General features: G+C 35.5%; 1 protein-coding gene across 1 annotated transcript in view; it reads right to left on the minus strand.

Moving 5' to 3' along the window:
• Window positions 1–2,440: 2,440 nt before the first annotated feature.
• Window positions 2,441–19,084, minus strand: part of LOC308695708 (junctional adhesion molecule-like) — a gene marked incomplete at both ends in the record, with an annotated part of 98,353 nt that continues 81,709 nt past the window's right edge. The window contains 4 exons of the mRNA XM_081373887.1: window positions 2,441–2,502; window positions 2,550–2,642; window positions 2,747–2,842; window positions 2,948–3,052. Coding sequence (XP_081230013.1) covers window positions 2,441–2,502; window positions 2,550–2,642; window positions 2,747–2,842; window positions 2,948–3,052 — 356 coding nt within the window. The remainder of the gene's footprint in view (window positions 2,503–2,549; window positions 2,643–2,746; window positions 2,843–2,947; window positions 3,053–19,084) is intronic.

Genomic DNA, 19,084 nt, shown 5'->3' on the forward strand with positions numbered 1-19,084 from the left:
TTTGGAATTCGGTCCCATTCTTGCCTTATTTAAGTTTCCAGCTGCTGAAGAGTTTGTGGTCATCTTTGACATATTTTTCATTCAATCATGCACCAAATGTCTTCAACAGGTGAAAGATCAGGCCAATACAGCACCCGGACTCTTCTACGACGAAGTCATGCTGTTGTAATAGCTGCAGTTTGTGGTTTTGCATTGTCCTGCTAAAATAGACAAGGCCTTCCCTGAAATAGACGTCGTCTGGAGTGGAGCATATGTTGCTCTAAAACATTTATACATCTTTCAGCATTCATAGAGCCTTCCAAAACATGAAGCTGCCCATACCGTATGACCTTATGCACCCCCATACCATCAGAGATGCTGGCTTTTGAACTGAATGCTGATAACACGCTGGAAGGTCTCAACAAGAATGTCAAATTTGGACTCTTCTGACCATAGAACACTTTTCCACTTTGAAATAGTCTATTTTAAAAGAGCCTTGGCCCACAGGACACAACTGCCCTTCTGGACCATGTTCACATATGGCTTCCTTTTTGCATGATAGAGCTTCATTTGGCATCTGCAGATGGCACGACAGATTGCGTTTAACAACAGGGGTTTCTGGAAGTATTCCTGGGCCCATTTAGTAATGTCATTGACACAATCATGCCGATGAGAGATGCAGTGTCGTCTGAGGGCCCGAAGACCACAGGCATCCAATAAAGGTCTTCAGCCTTGTCCCTTACGCACAGAGATTTCTAAAGTTTCTCTGAATCTTTTGATGATGTTATGCACTGTAGATGGTGAGATCTGCAAAGCCTTTGCAATTTGACGTTGAGGAACATTGTTTTTAAAGTATTCAGTACACAGTCTTTCACAGATTGGAGAGCCTCTGCCCATCTTTACTTCTGAGAGACTCAGCCTCTCTAAGACATCCCTTTTATAGCTAATAATGTTATAGACCTGATATCAATTAACTTAATTAGTTGCTAGATGTTCTCCCAGCTGAATCTTTTCAAAAGTTCTTGCTTTTTTAGCCATTTATTGCCCCCGTGCCAACTTTTTTTAGACCTGTAGCAGGCATCAAATTTTTAGTGAGCTCTTTTTTTTTTTTACATCAGTTTTACAGTGTATAGGTATACACACTACATGAAAGGTAATATGTGAAAAAGCATAATAGGGGCACTTTAATATTTACTATTTTCTAGTGGACTCAAATGAAATATAATCACAGCAATAATATGCTCACATTATAAATATTAGTTTCTAAACTTAAATGGCAGATGACCAATTTAAGGCTGTTTGGTTTCTGCAAATGAAATTAGTTAACTCGAGTTTTAATTTAATGCGTGTTTTTTTACAATAACATAATGTAAAGTAGATTACGGTTAAGAACTGTAAAATTAACAGTAAATTACTGACAACTTTTTTTTTTTTTTTTGCACTGCAGTACTTAGATTAAGCCAGGATTAGACCTTATTTTCAATTAGGACATTTAAGTAGTTTTTATAAACATGCATTACTTGTGTGTGTTGTTTTATTTTATTTTAAAACAGCTCAAAAATGCCTTTTAGTTCGGGACTAGGCTTAAGACTTGTCTGTGAAACCAGCCCAGATAGCAACATTGTTTCGGCCCAGATCCGGCCCACATCTGGCACATGTGGAATGATGATCTGCACAGCAAAATCCCTAGAGTTAAATTAACTCTGTTCAGAGAACATTTGGGGCCCTATTTTAACGATCTGAAACGCAAGTGTCAAAGCGCAAAGCGCAAGTAACTTTGTGGGCGGGACTTAACAGTTGTTGTTGAAAACTAGATCACCTGAACATCTTTGCATCTGGCATTCTTTGCAACAAATTACATGTTTTGGTAAAAGCTGTTACATAAACCACAAACACTCAAAAAATTAAGCTAGAGTCAAACTGCCCAACTGAAGAAAACACTCATCACTATAATGGTGATCATACGTTTTCTATAAATCATCAACATCTAAACCTCTGTTAATTCTCAATAAGACCTTCTGTAGACGTCTGACAGAAATAAAGTCAGTCTGGGGTGCGTTTGCCGAAAGCATCGTTGGCCAACTATGGTCGCAAGTTCCGTCGTTACCAATAGAGTTCAATGGACATTGCGATGAACTTGCGACCATAGTTGGCCAACGATGCTTTCGGGAAACGCACCCCTGGTTAGTAATAAGTGAAGCTGGTAATGCTGTTTATGGAGTTGTTTAATCCTCCTCTGCTGAGAACTTGTTAACAGCAGGTGTTCATCATTAATGCCCAATCATCACTTAATTAATCACTTAAGTATCTCATTAACTTTAACTCTGTTTAGAGTTATTTTAACTCTCTGTAGAGAGGGACCAAATGTTCTCTGAACAGAGTTCATTTAACTCTGGGGATTTTGCTGTGTGGCAAACAGGAGCAGTCAGCCCAAGTGCCATCATTTCACGCAGTATGTGGGTCAGAACATCATTCCAGCTGTGTCAGATGTGGACCGGATCTGGGCAGAAACAATGTTGCTATCTGGGAGGGGTGAGAATGCAAATCTTTAAAAGCTAAAACATATCTACCTTGCAGATAATGTAAATAGGGCAAAGCCCAAATAAACATAACAGGTCTCAGAATATAAAGAGCACAGCAAGTGATGGTCTCATTAAGGTTTCCTGAAACAAAATATTAAATGATGGGCATTAGATCATATGACATAAAACTGTGTTAAAGTGTTAAAGATTTCCATCATGAGAGAATACACAAACACTTTACTCACCTTCAGTGAGACCCAAGAAAATGAAGGCAAAGAACATACAGATGTTTGGATAAAATACAAGAGAAACCTGAACATTCCAGATGGTGCTGCTGGTGACTGGAGGGAAGATGCAGAATAATCACCAGTAAATGAGTAAGACACTTACAGCAATAAATACACAGTTATTTACAAGAAATAAGATTATTTTCCTTCCATACACACCTGTGTTTTTTGATCTGCAATAGACTAGGCAGCTGAAAAGAAGAACAGCTCCAGATCCAGCAGCAATACAGAGAATCAATACAATTATGTGCAAAATAGAGAAACCTGAGAAATACAAACATCTACATTACATGCTGGACTGAATCAACTTATTATACATCCATTGTTTCTCACAGAAAAATAATTAGAAAGAATTTGTAATTAAGGCCATTTATTCGTTAAAGGAATTACTGGTCTTACACATTATTCACTGTAAAACACAACAAGTCAAGCTAACTCATTTTATTTGAGGAAAATGATTACCTCAATTCTATCAAGTAAAAATCAAATAAAAAATGTTATAAGTACTCTGAGTAAAACCAATTAAAATTAAAAACTTTAGATGAACCCAGAGCTTGCAGTTACTGCTAGCTACCAATAGCACACACACAAAGTCAAACCCAATAAGATAAGCTAGCTCTGTCAGGGTTCTACCCTCACAGCCTTGTCTGTTTTGTCTTTGTTTCATGTTTCTATGTTTGTCTTGTGTTTGAGCACATGGCTCTGTCTTTGTTTGTGTTTGCCATGTGCTCTTCTTGTTCTGCCTCCTTGTTTCCTGTTACATGCCCCCTTGTTTAGTCCATATCTTGTCCTCCTTTCACTAATTGTGCTCACCTGATCCTCATGTGCTCTGGTCCTTTTATATTGTGTCTCTTTCCCTCATGTCTTTGCTGGTTTATTTTGTGCATTGTCTGCGTTCAACGTGTGTATGCGGTTATCACAGAAATTGTCAGTCAGTCAGTGCTACTGTATATTTAGTTTTTCTTGTTTGATTATCTATGTTTTGGTAAATCCTAGTCTCTTTGTCCCTGTGTTTTTAGTCTAATTCCAATCTTTATTTACTCCCAGTTCTCTCAAGCCTTGTTTTTACTTCTCTTTATTTTTTGTGAAGTAATCTTTTATTTATTTTTCTCTAGTTCTCTGCAAGGTTGCAGTCTTGTTTAATTTATTTTTGTTTGTAAGTACCAGTTACTTATTTTGAGAAATTATTTATTTTATTTAACTTATTTTCTCCCTTGCTACCTCCAGTTATTATTTAGTCTATTTTGTTTTTCTAGTCATAGTTGTCAGAATTTCTTTCTTCTTTTTTTGTTCTTTCTGTTATCTCTTGTTGTGTGTTCGTCTTGGTTCCGTCGAGACTCCTGTTCTGGCAAGCCACTCTAGTGCTTAGTATGCCAAGCCTCTGGTTCTTTGAGATGCTGTCAAGTTTCCACTGTTGCCAAAGAGTGTGGAGTTGTCTTATTCCTGACAAGCCTGTTCTCCAGTTGTGCCCTTGACCTACCTGTTCTCCAATGTGTGTGCCCTGCCCTATTGTTTGGACTGTTCCTGCCTGTGTTTTGTCTTCGTCAATAAATAGCACTCCCCGTTCATTCTGCGCCTGGGTTGACAAGCTCTTTAGATTTGAAGAAACCAATTACTTTAGTTCATTTGAGGTGCTGTTTACACAACACCGTTTTCAACTAAAAACTGAGGACTTTTTATGCGTTTTGGAAATTCATTTACACGACGACAGCATTTTGGGTGCCTGAGAACTAAAACTTTTGAAAATTGGTTTCAAAGTTCAAGTTTTTAAAAACTGTGAAAATGACGACGTAATGCACATGTGTATAAAGTGTTCAGTTTAGAGTTTTTCATTGCCATCTAATGTCCTGTCAGCATAATACAGTGTTTTTAGTTGTTTTAGAGAATCCGTGTGAATGGGGATTATGCGGAAAACTTAAAGGAAAAATGTCTCCGTTTTAAGCATGTTGTTGTGTAAACGTACCCTAATACTCTGGCTGGAAATCTGTCGTAGTTGTGTTTGTCTTTCCTTCAGTGATTCTGCTTCTTAACAGCAGGTTTTCATCACTAACGCTCAATCATCACTTAATTAATCATTTAATTATGCAATTATAATAGTATATATTATATAAATTTGTTATAACTCATTTAGTTTGAATTCTGTTTCAGCTATTGTGTTCACATGACGCTCAGTAATATTTGAGTGCAATGAACTAATTTTAATTTAGTACATAACTGTTATGTTTGTCAACCTACCTAGTTGCTTCAGTTCTGCAGTTGCATTGGCTAAAACTCTTCCAGCAAACACTTGACACATGTAAACTCCTTTGTCCTCAGTTCTGACACTCTTCAGTCTGAGAGAGAAGTTTCCTTTGGGGAATTCATCAGTGAAGAACTCAACTCTGTCTCTGTATTGTTCATCTGATGAATCTAGTAAAGTCTTGTTGTTTTGGTAGAGCAGAACCAGAATATCTTCATCTTCATCTGTTTTCCTCCACGAAACCTCCTCAATGTCTTCAGTTGGGATGTGAGAGTCTACAGAGCAGTTCAGAATGACGTCCTCACCCACATATGCAGATATCGACTGATTTGATCCTGATACTATCAAACGCTCTGAAAAAATAATTAAATAAATAATGGTTAATTCAAATTCAAGCATGTCGTTTTCCTGTTTTGGGCTCTAAAGGAGGGTGCGTTTCAAGGGGTTAAATCAGGGCTCTGAACCGGTTCAAGGAACGAAAACAAAAACTGGAAAAGAATGAAAATTTAACAGGAACATAAACAAAAATGAAATCAAGTTTAAGTGTTCTGAACAGAAATAATAATAAAGGTATTTTAATATTTTGTTTAATATTATAATTTGGAAGTCAACCAATCATAAATTCAAATGGTACAGCCTATGTGATCTTCTTCCATACTCCCTACTTCCATAGTACATATTTTTTATATGGAAATCAATGGAGCCCATGAACTGTTTGGTTAACCATGTTCTTCAAAACATCTTCTTTTGTGTTCAGCAGAAGATAGAAATTCATACTGGATTCGGAACAAATTGAGGGTGAGTAAATGATGAGAGGATTTTCATTTTTGGGTGAACTATCCCTTTAATTCGCAATGGCATTGTGCTAGTATAGCATGTGTTTTGAACCACGAAAATTGCAGGATAGTGTCCCAGATAGCAAGCAACAATTGAAACAATATTAAATCAATGTTAATGTGTCAACATTAACCGCATTGAACCAACATCACTTTTGCACCCGCAATTAATGTTGCAAAAACAAAGGTTGAAAATTCATTCAAATTAATGGCATTGAATCAATGTTACAATGTAATATTGGTTCAACATCATGCTTGCACTCTCAGAAAGTAAAACAGAAACTACAACTGATTAAAGTCACACAGCCTGAAATCAACTGAAGATAAAAGAAGACATAAAATCTGTGAAGATCTCAGCAGAGGAGGATTTAACAACTCCACAAACAGCATTACCAGCTTCACTTATTACTAACCAGACTGACTTTATTTCTGCCATTCATCTACAGAAGTTCCTTTTGAGAATTAACTGAAGTTTAGATCTGGGTTCTTGGAAAAAAAGGAACTTTCTGAACCTGGACTTTGTGGAGTTTGGAGTTTGGTGAACAAAGATAATCAGTTGACAAAGTTTTCAATAGAACAATTCACTAATCTTATCTCTGACAAAAAGTTTGCAGTTGTTTTTTATAGACTATATTCACCAACAATAATTTCATGCTATGAGTCAAATATTCTGAACTTAGATTTTTTTACATATACTATGGGAAAAACAACTCACTCACTCACTTAGAATCATCATCAAAGACAAAAAAAATCAGCATATGAATCTCAACAATGGTGACATGCTTCATGCTGCAATGCATGGTGGGAGCAACCATAGCTTCAACATAATAATGCATGGTGGGAGCAACCATAGCTTCAACATAATAATGCATGGTGGGAGCAACCATAGCATAATGATGAACTTGGTCTTGGGGTGTACAATTATTTTCTACTTTACTATAAATATATTTCCATATATTTATGATCAATATATTAAATGGTTTAAATATTTGTTTCTTAAAAACTGCATTGCAGTCTCATGAAATCAACCAATAAAACTAGTGACACCTGGACACATCTCAACAGAAATCCTTTTGTTCATATATGATGACACATGGAGCAGCAGAGCATTAACTTGAAATCACTCTCAACATATTATCTGCACACACATAAACTAGCAATTCTGAAACTTCTAAAAACATTTCACTGACAGAACTATTTAATGGACCATTTGTATTACAGTAAACATTGCATAAATATAGTTGCAACAATTTAAATTAGCTATTAGCTAAAATGAAATGAAAAATAAAATAAAAATAAAAATAAAAATACATACCATGAGACATCAGCAGAATAAAACACACCAACATGAACATAAGGAGGTCCATTTTCAGTTGAAATCTCTCTGGGTCATCAAAGCCAAAAGTGTAGACCTTCGTATATGACCTTCTAGTGAATGTGGCCTGTTTAATTTCACTTTCTTTGATCTGTGGAACAAAAATGAATCCAGATAAACCAGTCCTGAAGACTTGACGTTGGACGGGCATTTCCTGACCAAGAAAATGTCATTGTATAAAACCTCTCTTTAGCAGTTTAATATTTCCTGACTGTGCTTTTGACTGTGCTTATATATATATATATATATATATATATATATATATATATATATATATATATATATACACACAGGGTGGGCCATTTATATGAATACACCGTAATAACATGGGAATGGTTGGTGATATTAAAGTCCTGTTTGTGGCACATTAGTATATGTGAGGGGGCAAACTCCTCAAGATGGGTGGTGACCATGACATATACTAATGTGCCACAAACAGGACTTTAATGTCACCAACCATTCCCATGTTATTTCGGTGTATCCATATAAATGGCCAATAGTTCAATATGAATTGTTCATTCATAATACATAAACTAATGTGAATTTATACAATTTGACATTTTGAAAATGCATTAGTATATATAGAATTAACAGCCTAATAAATGCTTTAAAAGTATTGTTAAATTTTAGTTCATGATATTTACAGTAATGCATTAACTGATGGCCAGAACGTGAGAGGAATTTTGCTTCATATTTGTAATGATCACTGATGCAACAGCCACATTAAAATTTTCAAAACACAATTTCAGCTCATATATACTAATATATACTGAATGTATTAAAGACAGATAGATTCACACTTTCATAACAAACATTTACCGGAACATAAAGTGAAATATAAGGCAGCTGAAGAAAGTTGTAGTTTGTGTTCTTATTTCTCTTTCTTTCAGTGCTTGTTCACAGCAGTGTTTGAATGTTTTAAATAAGTTTCAGGAACATCATACTAACCTTTAAATAACATTCTTAACATTGAGGAAAATGAACATTTTTATGTTTGCATCTCATTTCAAAAGCTGTGTTTGTGTTTGTCGGCCACATATGTCAATGAGGCAGCCTCATTTAAGAAAAGTAACCATTAGATTTCAAAGTAAGAAAGAAACTACAGTATTTTACACCTTGCGAAGAATAACAGTGATTTTTTTATGGTTACTTTTCTTGAATAAGACATCATTGATGATGTATGGAGCCTACAAATACAACCTCCAGAGGCGTAGCTATTGTCAGTGGAGATATAGAGTGTTATATATATTAGAGCGTTTTCACTGTTCTATATGATTTGACCAAATATGAATTATATTCTTGTTGATTTTATGATGCAATGAGCAGTATAACACAGAGTGAGTTAAAATTGAGTAGGTTATAGAATTCTAATCTGTTTTAATGCACTTGCACTTCAACAGCAGAATGTTAGGCTACTATAGTTACAAGAAAACTAATTCCTAGCAGGACCTGGGGAAGACCACCAGCACTGCCCATTTTGTATATCTTATTTATCTTATTTATCACACCAAATTCAGGTCTTGCAGTCTCTATTAATAAACTGTTACATGAGGGAGACATATACATACAAAATGTGCACTGCTGGTTTAAAAAAAAACAACAACAAAAAAACCTGCCCTACACATTACACATTACAGAGACTAGCGACATGCAGCGACAAAGTCACTGTGAATGTAGCAGCTAAAAGCTGATTATTTTGCTGTTGTTTTTTCCCCTTTCATTAGAGGGCAGACTAGCCTAAAAAATGTTTTGTCTCTGTATGAGCAATATTTGGTGTAAGGAGGTTTATATAACATTGCATCAGATAAATATATCAAAAGAAAGGTAAATAAATAAAGCTTATTTTATTTAAAAATTCAGTCTTTTAAAATAAATTATAGGCAATTGCTTTTATTAATACATAATTACTGACATAGGCTACTTCTTTACAGATTGTTCATGTACAATCAAATGTAATATTATAAACTTGACTTCAAGACAATTTCATAAGGTTTTGCTCTTAGATAAAGAAGCTTGTAGAGACAGAAAGTGATTGAGGAGGACCTGAAAACTTATGACAAACCAGTCATGTGACATAGCCAAACTTTGCTTTCTACTTTCTTTCCTCTGAGTCTATTATCTGCAAAAAAATGTTTTACAGGTGTGCCTCAGTTTAATCATAGTCACTTTGCTTTTGATCTGGTGACTGATCAGAAGTAATGGAGTAAGTCCCTACAGGCATCTCCTCTCTTTACTTCTCTCCAGGTAAGCTTTATAGAAAGTCTTACAACTTTTGTGAACTTTTTTTTATTTTTTTATTGGCAGTGATATAACTGGAGGCACTGACATTTGCTTCATGTTAAAGAGGCATGTATCAGATGTCAACTCACTTCTGTAACTTGAAAACTTTAATTTCAGCAGTTAACTTTACAACCCAAACCCTACCAGCAAGTATGATTTATTTTAAATAAATACATCACATACACTGCTTTCAAGCAAGTGAAACAAGTAAAATATTGGCAGGTGTGGTAGTGTATTGTTAATTTACAGCTCTCGTTTTTTCAGGATATCACCATAATAATACCATGGAAGTTAACTCATTTCATTTGGGGAAACCAGTTGCTTTGAACCTTTATGGGGTGCTGTGGCGCAGTGGATAAGACACATGCCTTTGGTGTGAGAGACCCGGGTTCGAATCCACTGTAAGACACCAATGTGTCCCTGAGCAAGACACTTAACCCCTAGTTGCTCCAGAGGCGTGCGACCTCTGACATATATAGCAATTGTAAGTTGCTTTGGATAAAAGCGTCAGCTAAATGAATAAATGTAAATGAACCATTCAAGTTTAAAACAAATATTTATATGGTGTTAGTAGTGTGAACTTATTTCATTTGAGTCCACTAAAAATGAATATTTCCAAATATAAAATTAAACTGCAAACACTACACTGTCAGAAATAGGGGTACAGCAGGAGTCAATTTCTGTCCCCCAAGGTACATATGAAGAGTTCAGATGCAAAAGCCTCTAAGTGCCATCTGAAATTGTCTTCTAGAATGATAATTATTATAAAGCTTGTATATTTAAGTTCAATAATTTCACTTAAATGGCAATGCAAATTACCTGTTAATTGTCATTTAAGTGAAATTACTGAACTTAAATATACAAGCTTTATAATAATTATCATTCTAGAAGAAAATTTCAGATGGCACTTAGAGGCTTTTGCATCTGAACTCTTCATATATGTCCCCAAGCATTAAAAGGTACAAATATATACCGTTTCTTTTAAAGGTTAAGGTACAATATCAACAGCCTCTGCTAAGCATTTTTTTTTTTAAGGTTTTAATGATACCTTAATCATTTAAGGTATATTTTAACTTATCACTATATTTGATTAGCCTTGAAATAAAGGAAATACAAATTTTGTAAGTCAATTTACTGATATTAAATACTGATAAATATTAAACAGCAAAATCTCCAGTGTTAAATGAATTCTCCTGGGAGTTTATTTGGCTCCAGACACAAGAGTGTTAAAGTGTTAAAATATGAATGTTAAATTAACAATCAAGATTGTTAAAGTTAATGATCTAATTAAGTGATTAATTGAGCGATGATTGACCATTTTTGAAGACACCTGATGATAACAAGCAGAATCACTGAAGGAGAAAATATAATTTTTAAGACAACGTTATAGTGATCAGTGTTTGCTTGAGTTGGGCTCTTGACCCTTAAATTGTTAACATTAGATTTTGCTTGGTTGTTGTATATGAGTTATAACTCTCAGATGAACAAAGAGAAAAATTGATCAGGTGGTGTTGGTTATGTTTTGACATAATCATAAATTGCTTGAATCACTGAACTCATTTAAAGTCTAATCTCAGACTTAAATGTTTATTGTTTATCACAACATCACTGTGATACTATAGCATTAGATCTAGTGATGGCCGGTTCGTGAACGAATCGTTCTTTTGAACCGGTTCTTTTTAGTGAACTGGTCGAACCAGTACACTAAATCGGACTGAATCGTTCGAAACAGTTCGCGTCTTGCGTCTGCGCTGATCCACAAGTTAAGTTACTCACTTTCGGACATGCCTGAGTCCTGACAGTCCCTTCGACTCAAAATAAACCAATATCCCGAAAAAGGCATATATGTTACTCCAGTAAATCCAACAGTTCACTGAACTGAGACATGTTGTGCTGAGAGAAGTGATGAGCACGAGCAGTTGATACTGAGCATGCGCGCACTACCGAACATACAGGTACAGCGGTTCTCGGATCACCAGTACAGAACCGAGAACTGTTTCTTTCGGACACGTTCGATACGGAGAACCGACGAGCTGATGAGCTGAGCATGCGTGGAATTTTTTCAGAGGGACGAAATGCATGTTTCTTAAGTATTTTATTGAACATCAATAAGTGTAACAAAATAAAACATGTTAGAAACATGTTTATCACATAGGCTACTGCCTTTTCACTGTATTATTTTAAAGATTGGAAACAATGAATGGATTATAAAACTAAACATTTATTATTATACTAAAACATTATTTTCAGGAACAGATAATTTAATTTCTAAGTAAGGTGATATACATTTTTGACGTAAACTCTTTCCAAGGTTTTAAAGGGTGCAAATTAAATGTGTATAATGTGTTAATCAAAACATAACGTATTAAACATACTGGAGTCAGACATGCATCGAGTTTTTAGTTTTGTCGACTGAATTAGCCTAGTAAGGTTTCAGTAGTTTTCAGCTCACACACAGGCATATGCTACGGTTCGGTTCTCGAGTCAAGAACTGGTTGTTGCGGCAGTTCTCGGATCACCAGTACAGAACCGAGAACTGTTTCTTTCGGACGCGTTCGATACGGAGAACCGATGAGCTGGAGAGTCTGCGCATGCGTGATCGCACCGTCTCTGAACCGAACTTTCTTTTGGCCAACTGATGCTGTGTTTATATACTGCGTGCTGTGCTGTTACATGAGCACGGGTGAACCAAGGACTTGAATGAGGGGCCGAATGTAAGTTTAAGCGGCGAAATGTAAGTTTATTTAATTACAAATAAAATAAAAATGACGAAGACCAGTTTATTCACTTTAAGACATGTAAAACATCCGCGTTTGCGCATTGCCTTAGGCCTACTGGGTTCATTTTCAAAACGTAAATGTAAGAAACCTATCCAAGATGATTATGACGATGAGTACTATTATTTAACTGAAGTTATAATTACAAATGCCTTTATTTGAATGTATATTTATACGCCGGGATGATAGAATTGACGTCATTACGTGATGACGTAAAAGAACTGGTGAACCGGTTTTTTGAACCGGTTCATTGAAACGAACTGTCCGAAAGAACCGGTTCGCGGAAAAGAACCGGACTTCCCATCACTAATTAGATCCAGAAATTTTGAAATAATCTAAAGGATTTCTTAAAAGGTGTTCTGAGAAAACAAATCTTTCTTTTAGTCACACACAGACATCAAGATTCAGTGTATGAATCTCAACAATGGGGACAAAAAGAATATTCAATTAGGAAAAGTAAATTACATAGACAATTCAGATCATAATTTATTCATACCGCAATGCATGATGGGAGCCATGAATAAGTTTTGATTGGTGGCAGCCACTGCAACATGCTTTATTATTGTCACCATTGTTGAGATTCATAGGCTGATTATTGATGTCAGTGTGTCTATATAAATGAATTTGATCAGAACAACTTTTAAGAATATTTAGATTATATTGAAAATGCTGAAAATCTTTTGCTGTAGAATCACAGTGATACCATAATCAACAATAAACATTTAAGTCTGAGATTAGACTTTAAATGAGTTCAGTGATTCAGGTCAAGTCATGATTATGTCAATACATAACGAACACAACCTGATCAACTTTTCTCTTTGTTCATCTGGCAATTATAACTCAGATACAGCAGCCAAACAAAATCTAAAGTTAATGATTTAAGGGTCAAGAGCCCAACTAAAGCAAACACTGATCTCCATAACGGTGTCTTAAAAAATATGTTTTCTCCTTCAGTGATTCTGCTTGTTAACATCAGGTGTCTTCAATAATGCTCAATCATCACTCAATGAATCACTTAATTATATCATTAACTTTAACACTCTTGAGTCTGGAGTCATATAAACTCCCAGGAGAGTTCAATTAACACTGGAGTCTTTGCTGTTGGACCTCAAGGTATATGTAACTTTCTGAGGATCAAAAAGCATTGTACCCCTAAAGGTACTATTATGTACTTTATTTTCTGAGAGTGTATGTAGAGCCAGCCCTGATTGGCTGCTTGAATCTCAATTTAAAAGAACGTCCAGTTCGCGGCCTTTCTTTATTTTGGTCATCGGTGGAGAAGAAGCCATAGCACGGTTACTCATGGTTCTTACAGGGCTTTCAACCGAGGAGGTCCTTCAGAAAATATCAGAAGCAGGCATAGAAGTAACCGGCGTCGAGATGAAAGGACATCAAATGGACTTTCAGGCAAATGACCCTTATTCAGATGATAATTTATATGTCACAGTTAGACTTTGAGTTTAAAATGAAATGAAAATGGAAAGGATTTAATACATTTTTATTTTAATTCTATATATAGAATTATCATTATAGTCAACGATTGTACCCTGTCAAAGCCAATTTTTTACCATTTTTGAAGGGTCCATTTTTTTACTGTTAAATAAAAGTACAAAATTGTCACCACAGGTACAAGACTGGTCTCCTAAGGTACAAATCACAAGGGTACAAATATGTACCCTATGCCAAGGGTACAATATTGTACCCTTGAGGGTACAGCCCCAGTGACAAGCCATTGTACCCCTAAAGGTACAATTATGTACTTTATTTTCTGAGAGTGTACTCAAACACTTAGTGAAATAATTAAAAACATGTATTTAACTGAAATATTATGCAGTTTGTCGATACCTAGAAAATTGCACACATGCATGTGTTTAACAAAAAGCTTATCACATCAGCGACTACACAGTTAATGCCTTTAAATAAACCAACACACAGCATAACACCAACGTTTCTTTGCTCATACTTTGTTCAGGCTCTACTCTTCAGCACAATAGTGACCCAAATAACTCAGAAAATACAGAAACCCTTTAAACAGAACATTAAACACTAGATATCATCTATATCATCTATATCTTGTGCAAAAACATAAAATAACACTTCAGTTCAACATTTACTCTCCTTATTAGTAAATGATTTTTTTTTTTTTTTTTTTTTTTTTACTTTCACTAATATTTCTGTGAAATTAACTTATTTAGTTTAGTACATTTTCCCGTTAGGTTTTATAGTACACAGTTCAGTGATTAATCGAGTGATGATTGAACAGAAGTGATGGACACCTGCTGTCAACAAGCAGAATAACTGAAGGAACAAGAAACAACAAGAAAAGAAAAAAGAGAAGAGACAAGCAGAAACACAAGAACTACAACCGACTTCTAGCCACAGCCTTAGATGAAATCAACTGAAGAGAAAAGAAGACTAAAAAACTCCAAAAGAGGATTAATCAACTCCACAGACAGCATTATTAGTTTAATTTAACCATTTTGATTTTATTTCTGCCATACGTCTACAGAAGTACTTATTTAGAATTACAGAGGTTAAGATGTTGATGGTTTATTGAAAATAATAGTTTAATTTGAAGTCACATTTATAGTGATTAGTGTTTGATTTAGTTGGGCTTTTGACCCTTGATTTTTTAATGATAGTTTTACTCCGGCTGCTGCAACTTTGTGTTTATTTGTGCATTTGAGCATTGGCGCTTGCAATGCCAAGGTCTTGGGTTTGATTCCCAGGGAAAGCAAGAACTGGTAAGAATGTAAATGTGTTCCTTGAAATGCAATGTAAGTCGCTTTAGATAAATGCCAAATGCATAAATGTTCATCTTTATAAAACACAGTCGTAATGGTAAGAAAAACAGAAAAAAAAAGATCAGGTGTTGATGGTTATGTATTAATCTGATTCACTTATCTCATTCAGAGTCTAAAGCTCTGATCATGTGGGTAATGTGTGGTTTAATGGTATTGATTATTGTAGTGATTCTACAGCTTGAGAAGTGCTGTGACAATCAAAAAATCTGGACACTTTCAAAAACACATTGTACTCAGAAAGTTAAAGATTGATCAAGTAAACCGTAGTGGTTTAAAGATGAGATTTTCTTTTCATATTTTAAAAGGCTGGCAATCCAAAGGAGTCATGCAGCTACACCGCAGAATAATAGCTATGTCAGTTAATTTGACTAACCTTTGTGGTTTCATTGTCTAATACAGTTTGATGTTATAAACACACCTATAATTATAGGCGTGTAGTAGTGATTCAGGATAAAACAAAAATATGGTTTGGAAAATGCATTCATCATGTACTCACTCGTTATATAAATTTAGTAAATTTTGAACAAAAAAGTTGCGGACTGCAGTTTTAAAAAAGGCAAGGGTCAAGAGCTCAACTAAAGCATAACCACATTGGTGAATTTAAACCAAAATTTTCAATAAAACATCAACATCATCTAGATCTAAACCACTGTTATTATAAATAAAAACTTTTGTAGACGTTTGACAGAAATAAAGTCAAATAAGTGAAGTTGGTAACCCTGTTTGTGGAGTTGTTTAATCCTTCTCTGCTAGGATCTTGAGAGAATCCAGGTCTTCTTTTATCTTCAGTTGATTTAATCTAAAACCAGGTGCACACGGTATAATTTTGGACATGATTTGGCTGTCTGAGACAAATTTTGCAAATCCTAAACAATTCTTCTGATCATAGGCTAAAATCTGAAGTCTTTGATGGGTAGTTTGACATGTTCACTGACAGAAAATTCTGTCAGTGTCAGAAAATTTGACTCAGAGGCCTGCAGTGTGACGACCGTCAAATTGTCTCTGTTTTTAAGACAATCCATGACCAAAAGGTGTTGTTTTTTTGTAGCCACCATTTCAGTTCCACATGTATTGATGAAGTTAAACTCCGGATGAGTTTTCTTGTGTGCATCCATTTTTAACGCGTCTTGACTGTTTTATAGTCTGACATTAATGTCACCTGAGATCTTACAGTGTGACATGGCTTACAGCAAGGATCATGTTCACACAGTCTGACAAGGGACAATCGTAAAGGACTATTATAAATTGTACATAGTCCAGTGCACGACTACACATTTCCATGGGGTAAAATTGAAATAAGACAACATCTCAACTGAAAAACCCTCTATGTTGTAGTTGTTGTTTTAGTCGTGTGCCGAAAGAGCTGAATGGACACACAAATCAGATCTGAACAGTTGGGATACACAGTGCGGACATCAGTCATTTTAGATCAGATTCCAATTGGATACAAAAATAATCGGATTTGGACTGACAGTGTTAACGTAGCCTTAATGTCAACTTTGCGCTAGAATTTCACTGGATTAGCAACTACACAGTCTCCACCTGTTAAATAAAGCAACATGCAGCATATTCTCATACTGAAACACAGTACTGAAATACTCTACTCTTCAGCACAATGGTGAGCCACAAAACTATTTTATGGTAAACTGTATATAACTATTTTTGGTCCCACTTTATATTAAGTGGCTTTAAGTACTATGTACTTACATGTACTTACATTGAAATTAATAATTTGATACAATGTACTTATTGTGTAACTACATGTTTTTACATTGTACTTACATTTTAAAAATTCCTGCATGTAATTACAGCTGTAATTAATTTATGTAATTACATTTGTAATTACACAGTTGACCCTTCCCTTACACCTTAAACCTACCCAATCCACCTCACCTGTCCCTAACCTTACCCGTATCACACCTCAATTGCAGCAAAAGTGTTTTACAATACAACATGAACACAATAAGTACATTGTACTTATTTTTTGATGTAAGTACATTGTACTTAACGCCACTTAATAAAAAGTGGGACCCTATTTTTAACTTAAAGTTTATTACTGGTAAAATACATTTTGTGGGTGTGTCTTGGTGTCTCACACCTTTAACCCTTTCAACCCCAGAGGAAAAATATCGTATGCACTTTATTATTTCAATATTCCTCAAAATACCTGATTACTTCAACTTTGCAGGATCTCATTCTGTAGCATTATTATAATAAATATACAACTAAAATACCCATAAAAAAATAGTGGACAAAGTAATAGATCAGTTAATCAGACAAGTCCATGATAATTATGGCATTACCAACACAGTGAAAAATACCTGATCAACTGTCTCTTCACTTTTTATTGCCATAACAAATGTGTTTTGTAAACTCACTGTCACAACAACCAGAGAAAAACTAATGTAATAAAGTTTAAGGGACAAGAGCCCAACTAAAGCAAATACTGATCAGAATAATGGTAACTACAAACTTTTTAATTTTCACTAAAACATCTAAACCTCTGTTAAATCTCAATAAGAATTTCTGTTCATACTATTGCTAGCCACTCCGACATTGCCCACCCTACCTTTAAGTGTACAATATTATTTAAAAAAAAAATGGTGGGGGGGGGGGTGTTTCATTGTATATTACATCTCAGCTTTCTATTTTTACCTAGGACTCCCTCAAGATGGGCGACTGGAGTGCATTGGTAAAACTTCTTGACAATGTGCAGGCCCACTCCACAGCTGGAGGCAAGGCCTGGCTCTCTGTGCTCTTCATCTTCCGGATCCTACTTCTGGGAACAGCAGTGGAGTCTGCTTGGAGTGATGAGCAGACGGCTTTTAAGTGCAATACCCTGCAGCCTGGTTGTCAGAATGTCTGCTATGACAAATCTTTCCCCATTTCACACGTGCGATTATGGGTGCTTCAGATCATCTTCGTGTCCACCCCTACCCTTCTGTTCCTGGCGCATGTGTTCTACACGACGCGCAGAAAGGAGAAGACAGGAGAGGCTAAGACCGTAAAGGCTGACTCTGAGAACACAAAACAAGGCCCAGAGACCCACAAAGTGAAGGTGGAGGGGGCTCTCTTGTACACCTACATCATTAGCATCTTTTGCAAGTCTCTCTTTGAGGTGGTATTCCTTGTCATCCAGTGGTACATTTATGGCTTTAGCCTGTCTGCTGATTACACCTGCCAGCGCTGGCCTTGCCCCCATCAGGTGGACTGTTTCCTCTCTCGACCCACAGAGAAGACTGTCTTTATTATCTTCATGCTGGTGGTTTCTCTGGTCTCACTTTTGCTCAACATCATAGAGTTCTTCTATATTCTACACAAATGGATCTCAGGCCGAAAGAATGGCCTAAAAAACCCATCCCCCACTGAGCAGCAGTCTTCACTACTGATAAAAAATCAGGAGGATGAGCAGTATAGGTGCAAGAGCAGTCGACAGGGTAGGGGAGCACATGTAAAGGCATTAAGTATTTAAAATACCAAATATGAGTGACTGTATTCAGCTACAGTTACAGCTAAAATAAATTGGTTATCAGATTCACATTAAAATATATATATATATTACTGAATTTATTAATATACTTAAAATATTTCTGTCTAAATGTAAGATTTATGCATTTGGATATCCTTTAAACATTCATTTGGATTACACAGTTTTAACATAAACTAATAAAGTGAATGGCCGTTTACACCAGGGGTTTTGTGTTCTAAAAATGAGAACATTACCATGCAGTTCTAATAATGTTGTCAGCAGGTAGTTTTATTTTGGTTCCCAGAATGTTCTCCTAAAAGGTACACAGCAAAAACTCCAGTGTTAAATTAACTCTCCTGGGAGTTTATTTGACTCCACACTCAAGAGTGTTAAATTAACACTGAAGCAGTGTTAAACTTAATGAGATAATTAAGTGATTAAATGAGTGATGAGTGACCATTATTGAAGACACCTGATGTTATCAAGCTGAATCACTGAAGGAGAAAATCACTATTT

The sequence above is a fragment of the Scardinius erythrophthalmus genome (assembly GCF_964197995.2).
Source record: "Scardinius erythrophthalmus genome assembly, chromosome: 1".
In the NCBI taxonomy this organism is placed as follows: domain Eukaryota; kingdom Metazoa; phylum Chordata; class Actinopteri; order Cypriniformes; family Leuciscidae; genus Scardinius; species Scardinius erythrophthalmus.